The sequence below is a fragment of the Hippopotamus amphibius genome, chromosome 9 (assembly GCF_030028045.1).
Source record: "Hippopotamus amphibius kiboko isolate mHipAmp2 chromosome 9, mHipAmp2.hap2, whole genome shotgun sequence".
Classification (NCBI taxonomy): domain Eukaryota; kingdom Metazoa; phylum Chordata; class Mammalia; order Artiodactyla; family Hippopotamidae; genus Hippopotamus; species Hippopotamus amphibius.
In genome coordinates this window covers 125109563-125124185 of record NC_080194.1, presented here as the reverse complement: position 1 = coordinate 125124185, position 14623 = coordinate 125109563, and the positions used below count along the sequence as shown (strand labels likewise).

The 14623-nt window shown below is 50.4% G+C and overlaps 1 protein-coding gene across 1 annotated transcript in view; it reads right to left on the bottom strand.

The window, feature by feature from the left end:
* SEC14L5 (SEC14 like lipid binding 5) overlaps positions 1 to 8207 on the bottom strand; it is a 37399-nt gene extending 29192 nt beyond the window's left edge. Inside the window, 1 exon segment of the mRNA XM_057750799.1 lies at positions 8145 to 8207. Coding sequence (XP_057606782.1) covers positions 8145 to 8207 — 63 coding nt within the window.
* Between the last annotated feature and the right edge of the window lie 6416 nt (positions 8208 to 14623).

The following is a 14623-nucleotide window of genomic DNA, read 5'->3' as shown; positions in this document are numbered from 1 at the left end:
CTGTGTCTCTATTTCTGCCTTGCAAACCAGTTGATGTGTATCATTAAAAATGGTAAATTTTGTCTTATGTATATTTTACCACAACTTTTTTTGAAAAAGGTAAGCTATTTGCTGGATGGTTTGTAGCCCTACCAGATGGTGATTTGCAATAGGATATCACGTCTGTGTTTATTTGTTTATAGTCAATGCCTCTGTCTCTAGGTCTATTTCTTCCCCACTGGATTTCCCGGGGCCTCGTACCACACCTGGGACACTGCAGACACCCAGCCAATATTTGCTGAAGGAGGGAAGGGAGGGAGGGAGAGAGGGAGGGGGAGGGGAAGAAGGAAGGAAGGAAGGAAGGAGGGAGGGTGGGAGGCAGGAAGAATGAGGGGAGGAAGGGAAGGGCAGTGTCAGGGAAAGAAAACAGGAAGTTGGGCCGTCTTCGCATATCTGTACCTGAAAGAGCAAGTTGAGCAGACCAGACCCCCTATCTCTGCATGAGTGGGCTTCCATCTACACCCCCGGGTGCACTGAGGGAGGCACACAGCCCAGAGGGTGACCTGTGCCTGAGTATCTGTTCGTGCTTCCCTGAAAAGAGCCAGGTTCTGGAAGGTGCTAGTGTGCAGGCCAGTAAATGCCTGAGTGCTTCCCCTCTGCAGTCACAACAGCAGTGCATCTGCAGCTATTGGGCAGTGAATCAGCCCCGAACAAGGTGCAGGGGAGAGGTTTGGCCTGTTTGTCCCAGGTTTCTGATCCTGAGGCTGCAGCTTAGGGCACAGTTAGCGGGGCCTGGTGATTATTCATTCCTGCTTCTGTCCCCTCCTCGCACAATGGGGGCCTCCCTTTGCCTGGCTGGGACCTGGTGTCCTCCTCATGAGGTTGCGCCAGGGGAACGTCTGGCCTCTCCGGCCCTGGGGGAGCGTGCAGCCCATCTGCCCAGGCCGGGCACTGCACAAAAGCCTGCTGTGGCTTCTAACCCACTTGTGGGGAGCAGGGCGGGAAACAGTCCTCCTCTGAGCATGCTCCATGCCCACAGACTTCCGGGATCAGCTGGTACCCCTGATGGTCCAGGGATAGGCAGGGCGGCAGCGAGGCCAGCCCAGAGCATCTTGACATTTAGTGCTATGTCAGGATCGTGATAGGAGGGAAATGCTATTTTAGGTTTTCCAAGTGTCTCAGGAATGCATCCGGCCTTGGTCACCTTTGCTTCCCCATGCTCTCCCCACCTCTGGGTTGGAAACCCCCTCTCCAATCCACTTTCTGCACATTCCCAAGCTCCTAAAGTCCTTGAAGAAACAAATTGACCCCGCCAGCCACTTTCTAACTCACAGGGGCCCACCTAAGCCACATTCATTTTTTCAGAGAGACAAGTTCTGCCCCAGGAGACTTTGCACATGGGGGGCAGGGGAAGGGAAGGCTCCCTCCCCACCCCATCCCCAGTGTGTCTGACTTAAAAGACCTCTGGCTGGTGACCAACTGGCCCTTCTCTGTGTTCCTGAAATGCCCTGTTCTTTCTTCCCCAATTACAAATCCTGCTACATGGCATTGCCTGGACTGACTCTCTCTCTCTCTCTCTCTCTCTCTCATACACACACACACACACACACACACACACACACACACACACACACACTGCAGGCTCTATGAGGGCAGGAAGGGACCACATCAAGAGAACCAGGTCAAGATAGAACGAGAACAAAGACACAGTCTCCACCTTTCTGAGGCTTAATTTAATGAAAAAGACCCATATAAACAAACAAGCAAATTCCATAAAAACAAATAGGCAAGCAAATTAACAGAATAATGATGCATTTCAAAAAAAATGCAAAGAAGCACCTATTCTGTAGCCCCTGCACCTGGCACAGTGCTAGGCACACAGTGGAAACTCAACAAATATTTGTGGAATGCATACGTGCGTGACTCCACGCGTGCATAAACTCATGAATGAGGACCTAAAGTCGATTTCAGGGCCCTCTGAAAATCAGGTTACTTTGCTGGACAGTGCATCACCTCCATTCTCCCAGCCCAAATCAGAGCCCTGTAAGCAATCTAGGGTGGAAAATGTTGCTTCCCTTAATCTGTTAGCAACGGGATCAGATGACAGGCTCCAGGGAACTAATTTAAACTCATTTAAATAAGGCCCCTGCTGCTTTATTAAAACTACATCCATAACAACGATTCCAGCTGTAACTGCCGTTGGTCTGGGCTGCAAGGATTTACCCTCAGAGGCCGCTCCTTATTAATAACCCATTTGCTAAATTACAAGCTCTTGATCAATACAAAAGTCCAGGTCTTTAAATATTTTAACACTCAATTGCCGCCGAGAGCCCTCACCTCTATAACCCTTCCTCCGCATGAACAGCCAGCCTATTGCTTAGGAAATTCTATGCCACGCCGTCTTCCTTCTTCAGGTTTGCAGAAACTGAGATGACCTGAAGCCACAGGCCTTTGAGCCCCACAGGGACCCCTGGGCAGTGGACGGACAAAAGGCAGCCAGGTCATTTCTGAAGCCGCCTCAGCCACTGTAGCGCAGATGTTTACTGAACATCAGAGCCAGAATCCAGAATGTCTGGCTGCGAGCTCAGGCTGTGGGGTTCCCTAAATTCAAATCTCTGCCATTTACTGATGGTGCCATTGACTGAGGGTTACACGCTGAACCATGTACCCCAAAAAAGCTATGCTGGAGATCTAACCCTGGGTACCTCAGAATGTGGCCTCATTTGGAAATATGGTCTTTATATAAGTAATCAAGCTAAAATGAGGTCATTACAGTGTCCTTATAGATCCAATAGGACTGGTGTCTTTGTAAAAAGGGGAAATTTAGGGAATTTCCTGGCAGTCCAGAGGTCAGGGCTCTGAGCTCTCAATCCTGAGGGTCCAGGTTCAATCCTTGGTTGGGGAACTAGGATTCCCACAAGCTGCACAGCGTGGCCAAAAAATAAAACTAAACTAAAGGGGAAATTTGGACACAGTGGGGTGCGTACACACACGCAGGGAGTATGCCGTGTGAAGGTTGGGGTTATGCTGCCACAAGCCCAGGAACTCCAGAAGCCAGGAGAGAAGCCTGGAACAGATACTTCTGAGCACTTTCAGAGGGAGCACGACCCTGCCAACACCTGGAACTTGGCCTTCTGGCCTCGAGGACCAGGAAGCAATACATTTCCATTGTTCTAAGCCACCCAATTGTGATGCTTTGTTACGCAGCCCTAGCAAACAAATACACTGACTTGGGGACAGTCTCCTTAACCTCTCTAAGCCTCAGTTTCCTCTTCTGCTACAGCAGGGGTTTCTATAATAGTACTTGCCTCTGAGCTGGCCTGAGGGGCTGGGCACACAGAGTGTTCATTAAACCTTCCTGGGCTGTTGGCATCAGCTGCCCTTCAAGAAGCCAGGGACTGTGGGGTTTGGCTCTGCTCTCCTTTGCAGGGTTCTGATGGGGTGCAGGCATTCCAGACACAGTCCTGATGGTAACTGCCTCAGTGGGACCACCTACTCAGCCCAGAGGCCACCCCCAATAACTTCAGATCCTCAGCCCTGAGAAACAGCAGAGCTCGCGGTTGGGGCGGTAAACTCTGGAGCTGAACTGCCTGAAGTTAAGTCCCTATCTGCCATATGTTCACTCTGTGGCCTTGGGTAATCCATTCATCCTTTCTGTGCCTCAGTCTCCTCATCTGTAGAATGGGGCTACCCACTGACCTTAGCTCATGGGCTGGTTCTGAGAAGCACATGAGCTAACATTTGAATGGACTCAGAACTAGTAGGTGCGGTGTATATGTCTGTTAAATAAAATTTAAAATAGGGACTTCCCTGGTGGCGCAGTGGTTAAGAATCCGCCTGCCAATGCAGGAGACATGGGTTCAATCCCTGGGCTGGGAAGATCCCACGTGCCTTGGAGCAACTAAGCCCGTGCGCCACAACTACTGAGCCTGCACTCTAGAGCCCACGAACCACAACTATTGAGCCCATGTGCCACAACTACTGAAGCCCGATCACCTAGATCCCGTGCCCCACAACAAGAGAAGCCACGGCAATGAGAAGCCCGTGCACTGCAATGAAGAGTAGCCCCCGCTTGCCACAACTGGAGAAAGCCTGTGTGCAGCAACGAAGACCCAACGCAGCCAAAAAATAAATAAATTTATTTTTTTTAAATACTTTAAAAATATTTAAAATAGAATCTTCTTAAATCTGCTGAATAACAACCACCATTCACAACAGGGGTTTCTTTGGAGGGAACATGTTCACACAAAACCTAGCGCACGAGTGTTCATAGCAACATTATTCATAAAAGCCCCAAACTGGAAATGTCCATAGGCTCGTGAATGAATAAACAAATGTGGTCTATCCACATAATGTGAATATTATTCAGCCACAAAAAGGGTCGAAATACTGATAGATTCTATAACCTGGATGAACCTTGAAAATGTTAATGCTAAGTGAGAGAAGTTAGTCACAAAAGGCCACATAGTGTATAATTTCATTTATATGAAATGTCCAAAATAGGCAAATCCATAGACAGTAGATTAGCGGTTGTCAAGGGCCAGGTGGGATGGGGGAGATTAGGAGATGATGTCTAAAGGGTGTGGGCTTTCTTTCTGGGGTGATGAAAATGTTCTAAAACTGATAGTGGTGATGGTGGCATAACTCTGTGAATATACTAAAGACCCCTGACCCGCACCTTTTAAATGGATAAATTGCATGGTAGGTGAGTTATGGCTCAAAAAAGCTGTTAAAACGATAAACAGTAATCATACACTTGAGAGATATTTCACGAACATTAAACAACGTGCCAGCCTCTGTGCCCACCTCTCTTCTCTTAATCCTCACTTCAAATTTCTGAGGAGCAGGGGCCTTTATGATCTCCGTTTCACAGGTGAGAAACTGGAGCAGGGACCCAGCCTGGAGGATCTGGCTCACAACCTCCACCCATTCGGGAGAACAGCCCAGATAAGCTGGAAATCATTCACAACGGGCTGTAGGCTGACCAGAGAGTGGCCTTCAGGGCTCAAGGAAACACAGTCCACAGTCCAAAACATGGTCTTTGCGTTCTACATACTGGGATCTCCCCAAAGACACCCCCCACCACCACCTTCGATTCTAATTATAGCCTTATGAGGTCCATATAACCACATTCAAGGGAACCAGGGATTCTTGCCAACCCTGGCTAGGCAGCTGTCTCCAGTGTCTTAATTGTATTCCTCTGCTTACCAGGATAATACAAGCTCATTGTTTTGAACCCAATCATGCAGAATGCTATCAAGAAAGGAGAAAGCAACAGTCCTTAGAATTCCAACCTTCAGAAACAGAATTCACATCAAGGAATTTGGCCCAAGGAGAGACACCCATTCATTGGAGTAGTTACATTTTTGAAATGAAAGAGAAAAATCATTTTTAAAAAATTTTAAGCTGGGTCTAGAAAGGTTGCCTTAGTACTATCTTATACGCAATTCCACAAATCCAATTTCAGTGGTTTGTGAACTTCAGTGGTTTGGTAGATTTCTGAAGAAGTGAAGGGACGCTTTGATTCTCAAGTCCGTTTTGTTAAACAGAAAAACCAAAAGGCCAGCTCGTCTGGTCACTCGGATGTGGTCAAAATAGCTGAGTTCATCTGAAATTTCCCTGGCATCTGACCCAAACTGAGGGCAAGTGTTTAGCTGAGAAACAAAGACCGACATTAAATGCAGAAAAACCCTTTTGTGCCCACACAGCGAGCAAGTTATGTTGAGTTGTGCAGCTATTCTGGGGACAATGATGTCTTGTAAACATTCGGCAAAGTGGCTTTGTCAGCGACGTTGGGGCAGTTTGGGGCCATTTCACTGACAAGGACTGTACGGGGATAAGGCGACATAGTATTTGAAAAATACCAATGACAAATTAGCACAACAGATAATAAATATTTGAAAACCTTTGTTTCCTGTTGTACCCGCAAGCATTTATCCATCAACCCCTGGAGGCTGTTAACAGCTAGGGGAGTGAACTTAGTCCTCATGCCTTCAATTATGGAACTCAAAGCTGACTAAATATGTTTCACATATTCAAACAGTCCTATCCTATTATACAGTCTTAAGTGCTACATTAGGGGGCGTGTTTTCTTTTAAAATGCAATGACTGTAAATGTTTTTTTGAGAATCCTTAACATACTAAATTAAATTTATGTTTATTAAGCCCATGCAATAATAAATAATAAAAATTATAAAAATTTACTAGTTTTCCAGTCTATGGTCATTGTCTCAGCTTCATGGCTTCGTGGCTTTCTAGGCCATGGATTGTTCCAGAAAGGTAGGGACAGTGTCTCTCTTCTATTGAGTGAGTGAATGAATGAATGTATGAGTCCTAGGGTCAGAATATGTGAGCTGTCTGCAGCCTTAGACAGAGAGCAATTATTTATATTTAGCTGCCATTTTTTGTCTGCTAAGTATAGGCCAGGCCCTGTGCTAGGCACCTGCCACACACACACACACACACACACACACACACACACAGACACACTATAATCACCTTCATTCGTAATTACAGCCATATGAGGTGCATATAACCAGCCCTATTTCACAAAGGAAGAAACAGAGGCTCAGAGAAATTCAGTGACTATCCAAAGACACACAGCCAGAGCACAGCCAGCAACGGCAGGGACCCAGCACTTCTGACTGCACATCCCCAGGTCTCTGGGGTGTCCCAACCCCATTACATATGAAGGAAAGTCACACAGCCACAGACAACAACACAATAACAGTAATAATAACAGTAATAGCATTTGGTCTGTGCCAGACCCTGCACTGGGAGCTTTACATGTATTGACTCATTTAGTCCACAACAGACGCCCGGATTTGGAAACCATGTAATCCTCATTTTAGAGATGGAAAGTGCAGACTCAGAGAGGTTAAGTAACTTGCCCAAGGTCACCCAGCTTGTCAATACAACCTCAGGTCTGCTCCTGCTTCTTTCCTGACCTGGAACCATCAACACATTTTACAGCACGGTATGTATGGATTCCTCCAATGATGCTTTTTCATCCTTTACATGACTATAAACACATATGTAGGTAGATTCATAGACTAGATGGGGGGGAGGACACATGCACAGAGCTATCAACTGATATGAAAGTCCTTGGATAGAAGGCTGGGATTAAGCAGCCAAGGGTGGATGAGGAGGATGGGGATGGATTCTGGTCTTTCTTACATTTCAGTACAATCATTTGTAACACCATGTGGTGTACAGGGACAGCCACATTTAGTGAGCACCTCCTGTGTGCCAGGCACTGAGCCAGAGGCACCAGGCACTATTTCATTCACTCCTCGCCGCTGCCTCTGTTGTACCAGGCAGGGGAGCTTTGAGAGGCAAAGTGATGGTACCAAGAAGGAAACCCATGTCACTTGTTCCCAGCACCTCCCCCACAGTGCACAGACCACTAATCCAGGAAGCTGAGGGCCTGGGAGCCAATTCTATGTCATGTAGTTAGTCTGATACCTAAACACAACTGCTCCCAGACCCTTCCTGCCCACTCACACCCCCCTCCCTGGTCTCAGCTTTCTTGAAAGGGAGGGGAGGGGGTGTGTGAGCAGAGGGAGGACATGGGGGGTGTTGTGGCTAAACTCATGGCCCTGGAGTCGCCCCCACCCCATGTGGATCTGGGCCTGGCTCTACCCCTTCATGGCCACAGAACTTAAGGCCATCCTTTCACCTGTCTAAGCTTTTGTTTAATGGAGGTAAAATGAGAATAATAAGAGCTTTGGGGAATTAAACAAAACAACGTGAGTAAAGATTTAGCAATCCCTCAGTGAATGGCTGCTGTCACCCTCCTCAGTAGTATCTGTACCATCGTTATTGCCATTACTACCAGCACACAAGTGACAGCAGCAGCTTGGCCCCTGATATCTTTGTTTTCTGTCAAAGGAGACTGAGATGAGAACAGATAAGCTTCAACAAGGAAAAGAAAGAAAGGCCTTGTGTTTGGGTCAGTGGGCAAGTGTTCTAGAAGTTGTGGTGAAAGGTGGGATGGCCGGGTGGAGGAGTCCTGATTAGAAGCTGGACCGACCAGGTCAGCGGAGTGGCTCATTAATTCCTTCTGATCCGGGGGTCCGAGGGTCTCCCTCTCCCGCCTATCATAGCTGACCTCTTGTATCCCTCCAAGTGTCATACAAGGGGCCCCAGGGTCAGGGGTCACTCACCGCCATGACCAGCTCGAATGGGTACTTGTAGACGCGGACAGGAGACTGGTACTTCTGCACCATGTTCTTGCAGGACCATCAGCGAAAGTCACCCAGGCAGGAGTGGGTACAGAGCCTGGGTGAGGGCGACTGGTGAGGGAGCATCTCCCTCCACCGGAAGCAGGAACCCTGCCCACTGCTCCCCCAGCAAGGGGCAGGCCCACCCCTCTAGCCCCAGCCACACATCTCCCAGCCCTCAAAGCAAGGAGGGCAATGCCATCCCCAAGTTACTTTGGGCCAAGCCCCAAACACTTGCCCTGTCCATTACTCAATGCCCTGGACCACCCTCGCTCCTCAGGAGCAATCAGTACCCCAAAACTTTCCTCCACCCTCGCCCCTTCATGCTGAGGGCCTCGGAAAATCCCATAAAGCCACCCACCTGGAAACACACATACATTCGCCATTCTTGCACACCCACAATTCATTCACCCACTCACCCCGCAGCTCAACGGGGACCTCCCGACCCAGCAGTCCCCCCAAGAATGGTTGCACTTGCCTTCCCATTTTCCTCCAAGACACCCTAACATACACAGTCTTCATCAAATTTCATACACACTGTCTCTGCCACACACGCACACACACGCACGACTCCCCTCCCACACGGGACCGCCTTTGCACACGCACGCAACTTTGCACACACACCCAGCTCCCTGGAGCACGCACCTACCCAACTCCACGCTCGCCCGCAATTCCCCAGATGCGCACAGACGTTCACACACATGCACACACAACGATGCACGCGCCCACACGCATGCACGCACAGGCCCCCCCCCCCCGAAGCCCGGCTCACCCTAGCCCTCCGAGTCTCCGGGACGCAGCCCCGGGACAGGGCGGAGCTGAGCCCGCCGGGGTCCCCCGCGGCCGCCTGGCCCGGAGCGCAGCGCCTAGGACAGGGGGAAACCGCTATCGCCTGCAGTCCAGGCCGGCGATCGCGGAGCCTGGGGCGTTAGTCTGCACACCCACTGTCCGGGCCGGTCAGGGAGGAGCCTGCGGGGTGGGAGCGCTCCAGGACCCAGGACAGCGGAGATCCGGGCTTGGCCTGGCCCCGCCCCCGCCCTCCTCCCGCCCCCCCCAGCCCCTGCCCCTCCCAGATTTACCCCTGGAAGGCCCCACCCCAGACTGGCCCCACCCCAGTCTTTAGCCCCTCCCTTCGTTTTACACATCCTCGTTTGACCACGCCCCCACCCAGGTTCTTCCTCCAGACTGGCCACGCCCCATGCAGGCTACGCTTCCATAGCGTCCCTCCCCTAAAGCGCCCAGCCTAGCGGGTGGCTCAGCTCCAGCAAGACCCCGCCCCAAGGATCCAACCCCACTCTAGCTGTGCTCCCTGGCGAACCCTTGCCCCGCCCAGCCCCGTGGACCCCAGTACAGTTCACTTTCGGCCCCTTCCCTAACTCTGGTCAGCCCCCTCCGCCTGGGCTCTGAGTCCGGTCCCTTCACCGACTACTCCCCAGAGCCCTCCGGGCCCTGCCCCAAGACGCCGCAGCGCATTTTTCATTCACTTTGCTCGCGCTTACAGAGCGCCTGCTAAGTGTCAGGACTTTCCAGGCACTGGAGAGTCATCAGTGAACAAAACAGGTGAAAAATCGTTGCCCTCGTGGAGTTTATATTTCAGTGGGGAAGACGGACATTAAATAAACAGGGCAAATATAGATGGGGGGAAATGCCAAGGTGAGAAAATAACTAGGGAAGGGATTCAAGAAGCGAGTAGAGTGAGGGTACAATTTAAAACAGTGCGGACTGGGGCTTTCCTGGGAGGGTGACGATTTCCCATCCTTCTCATTTTAGTTCACACGCAAACCCTCCCGGCCCTCCCAGGATCCGGGGACCCAGCATCTCTTCTATAGCCCTTCCTTCCCTCTCGCCATCTGTTTGGCCTGGAGGAGCCAAGAATCTGGTTCTGGACAGCCTTGTCATCCGTGTAGTCATTCATTTGACATTTACTGAGCACCTACTATGTGCCAGCACTGTGTGACTTCACCCACTTGCAAGAGGGAATCAGGTTCGCCTGTCCTTGCGCGGCCCACAGTTCTGGGCAGGGAGAGGGTGTGCAGGGAGACAGCGCTCTGTTTAGCAAATATATCGTTGCGCCTTGTGATAACCAGCCCGTTTGCTTCCTTCTTTATTCATTCATTTTATTTATTTGTAGGTCTGACCCAGGAGACTGTGAGCTCCTCAAGGGCAAGAGACCGTGTCTGTCTTATTCCTCTGCCCCACGTCGGCAGGATCTTACTGAGAACACGGCACACAGCAGGTACTTAGTACGTTTTCTTGGTTAAAGTTACCAAGGATGGAAATGGAGCGCGCGGTTCCCATCCCTGCCACAAGGTGGCAGCAAACGACAGCCCGTGGCTCCTGGGGTCGCCACGACGGGGAAGCGTCGGGGGAGATGGGAGTCTAGGGACGTTTCGCTGTCCCCAGGGTTCATCAGGGAAACCGCCATGCTCCTCCTGGGCGTCTTGCAGGGCGCGTAGTGAGCATTCACAATGTTGGTTGTTGTTACAGCATGGAAAGCGTTGAGTTGGCACAAAGTAACCACAGATTGGGATGTTTACACCTGGAAGGATGGGGCGGAGCCATCTATCCCAAACTCTCCAGCTCCTAAGACTCCCCTCAGCAGGGTGCATGTTGAAATGCAGATTCCCGGGCACCGTTCGAAGGGCCTGAGAATGTGCTTGTTTAACAAGCTCCCCAAGGGGTTCTCCTAAGTGGAGACGGTGGCCGCGCGGGCAGATGTTGGAGGTCATTGCCAGCGCTTGGGGATCCCAGGAGGCTTGGAGTCAATGCAGGTCCTGGGGAGGAAGGTGGTGCGCTCGTAAGTAGGGGAGGTCCGCTCGCAAGAGCTCCTCCCAGTTGTGGGCGTGCTCGCGCTCTGGTTATTCTCTGTCTTCCAGGCGGAAGCATCCTGGCCACCCCCACACGTGTCTCCTTTGACACAGAAGGTGACAGTTTGGAGGAGCAGAAGCGGGCGTGGGAGATGCAGGGGATGGGGGCAAGAAAAGCCACAAGGAGCAGAGGAGAGGCCCTGAGACTGCGGGGAGGCTCCAGGTCCCCTGACTACCATCCATCGGCTCCGCCCCTGCCCACAACCCGCAACCAATGAGGACGCCACTGGGTGGGGGGGGAAAGGGTGCGACAGCTGCGTGGGTACAGGGAGCTCAAAGTGGAAAATGGGGCCTAGGGGGGAGTGAGAGTCTAACTCCCTCCTTCCCCGGCCAAGGGAAGCGAATTAGTAATAGCACCACTTTCCACGTGCTTTCTATTAGAGCACTATTTTCCTATCAATCATTCCTACCGTTTATTGGGCACTTACTTGACCCGTGCTCTACCAGGCACAGTTCTAAGGCTTTACAAACATTCACACATTTAATCCTCAAAATAACCCCTGTAGTGTTGAAAATGTTTTGGCATTCCACAGAGGTGGTGGTTGCACAACACTAAATGCCACTGATTATACACATTAAAATGTTTAATTTTAGGTTATATAACTATACCTAAATTAAAACAAACAAAACAAAAACCTTTTAAGGTCAAAATTCTGTTAATCCTCATTATAAAGACAAGGAAACTAAGGCACAGAGAGGTTGAGTAGCTTGCCCTAAGTCACACAGCTAGTAAGGAATTCAAACCCAGGAATTCTTCCCCCAGGGCTGCAATGGAAGTACTTGGAAGATGTGATCTCCCAGCCAGAGCTGTAAAGATATCCAGGCATCCTGGTTCGAGACTGAGGAGGTACCAAAAGGATGGGCTGATTCTGTGGGAACAGTGGGGGCATGAAGTCAGTCTCTGGGGCAGGACCTTCAGCCTCTATCTGCCACTTCCTACTTGCCCCGTGAGAATGACTGAGCCACAGCTGCCTTTTGGTATGGTGGGTTTTGAAAACTCCAGAAACTACCTCACATCTTTGAATATCTTCCCACAGCTGGGCCACTGCCACAGGGAATTCAACTATTAGTAATGCATTTATTTGAGTAAAACACTGGGCTGGATCCAAACGCAGATGCCCTGAGAAGGCAGGGAAGTGTCTTCAGTTGGAACGCTCAGTGTGACAACCGGTGGGGGCGGGGGGGACGGTGACTGAGATGGTCCAGAGTCCAGACCTGTGGACACAAGTGACCCTTGATCTGGGCCCTAGAATACATATAAGTCCTGGGAGGGTGCTGAAGCTGCAGAGAGTGTGGCATTTTTTTATTGTGATAAAATATACATAACATAAAAGTTACCAATTTTAACCATTTTCAAGTGTACAATTCGGTGGCTTTTAGTACATTCACAAGGTTGTGCATCCATCACCGCTATCTATTATAGTTCCAGAACATTCTCATCACCCCAAAAGAAAACCGGTACCCATCAAGTAGTTACTCCTCCTTCCTCCCTTCCCCCACCCCTGGCAACCCTCTGCTTTCTGCATCACATCTCATTTGTCCTGGGTCTGTTTCTAATTGTGTTCCTTCTTCCCCCTCCCAAGAGCAGAGCTCAGAGACCTCCCAGATTGGGGAACCTCCAGGGCCATCAGGGTCATTGGTAAGGGTGGCTATGTACAGGTGTGTAGGTTGTAGCCTGCACAACTCTGTGTGGTTGTCCTGGTCATTGGGCAGCTTTGATTGAGCAGAGACTGAGTGCAGGGGGGAGCCTGACCCAGAGGGCCACACAGCCTGTCCCCACCCATCTCAAACCCCAGCCCACCCCCAAGTCCAGTGACTTCCACACACGCTTTGGGATTCCTCCAGGTGCTGCATGTGGAGGCAGGGTCCAAAGGTGAGTAAAAACCTCTGAGCCCCAGGAGCTCTCAGTGAGGAGGGAAGGAAGTGGAAGCAAAGGTAGGATGTCCCAGGGGGATTCAGCAGGGCACTAGGGATGGGGCTGTGTTGCAGAGTGGTTAGTGGTGGGTGCTGGAGTCAGGTCGGCCTGAGTGTGAGTTCTGGCTCTGTCACCTTCCAGTGTCCCTGCAGTGTATGTGGCTGCAGTGTCCCCTCCTTTAAAATGGGGATAATGTGTAAATTATTCAGACTTCAAAAAAGAAGGAAAGGTTCATGGATGAACCTTGAAGACATTATGCTCAGTGAAAGAAGCCAGACACAAAAGGACAAATATTGTATGACCCCACCTATATGCAAGTGTGATACTTAGAGTTGTCAAGTTCAGAGACAGAAAGAGTGGTTGCCAGGGCACGGGGATGGGGAGTGAGGAGTTAATGTTCAATGGGTGCAGAGTTTCAGTTTTGCAAGATGAGAAAGTTGTGGAGATGGATGGTGGTTATGGTTGCACAACAGTGAGCATGTGCTGAATGCCACTGAACTTGCACTTAGAAATAGTTAAAATGGTAAATTTTATGTTATGTATATTTGATCACAATAATAAAAAAAAAATCACTTTGGACAAGTCTAAAGCAAAATAGTGGTAAATAATGCCAGCTTGGAGAGAGGGTCCATCTCCCACGGGACTCTGTTGAGAGGGTGGCGTTGAGATGGAAGGGGAAGGAGACACCCACTCCCCGACCCCTACTGTCCCACCTCTGCACATGACCTTCCTTTGGCCCAAAGTCACCTTGATCGTGGCAGACAAAGTCCCCTGTGGGGCAGGGAAGAAGGGACCCCATGTATGAATTTCCCCTGCTGCTGTAACAGATCAACACACTCTCAGTGGCTTAAAAAACAACACAAATGTGTATTATCTTACAGTTCTGGAGGTCAGAACCTGCAGTCAGTCTCACTGGGCTACAGTCAAGGTGTGAGCACAGTTAGCTGCTTCTGGAGGCTCTGAAGGGAGAATGTTTCCCTGCCTTTTCCAGCTTCTAGAGCCTGTGTTCCTTGGCCTGTGGCCCCTTCCTTCTTCCTCAAGCCACATCTCTCTAACCCCTGCCTCAGTTGGGTGTCCCATGACCTTCTCTTCTGATGTGTCTCTGTCTCCAGTCTCCCTTTGCCTTTCTCTTATAAGGACACCTGTCATTGGATGCAGGACCCACCCTAACTCTAGGATGATCTCATCTTGAGATCCTTAATTTAATTATATTTGTAAAGATCTTTTTTCCAATAAATTCTCAGTCCCAGGTTGCAGGGGGTTAGGACTTGGTCTTGTCTTTGGGGGGCCACCATCAGCCCACTTCAGGGCTCAACTTGCAACTATACCTTGGGTTGGTTTGCCTCCCCTGGTGTGCTGTCCCCCATGTCCCTGTTCCTGTGCCCGAGGGTCACTTCCAAGAGCAAAGTCCCTGCACCTAAGCTCTGTATTCAGGGGAACCTGGGCCAGAACAGCTGTGGCCTCTGACTCCTCTGAGTTGAAAGGAGGATGTGTCGCTCTCGCCTTTCGGCAGATCGGATGTGACATCAGCCCCTGATCTGAGTCAGAGCAGTGCCGGGGAGTAGAGATGGACAGAGGGAGAGGTACGGCTGTGACACGGTGAGTCAGAGGTCTGAGAGGATGAAGGAGGCCAGTCCATG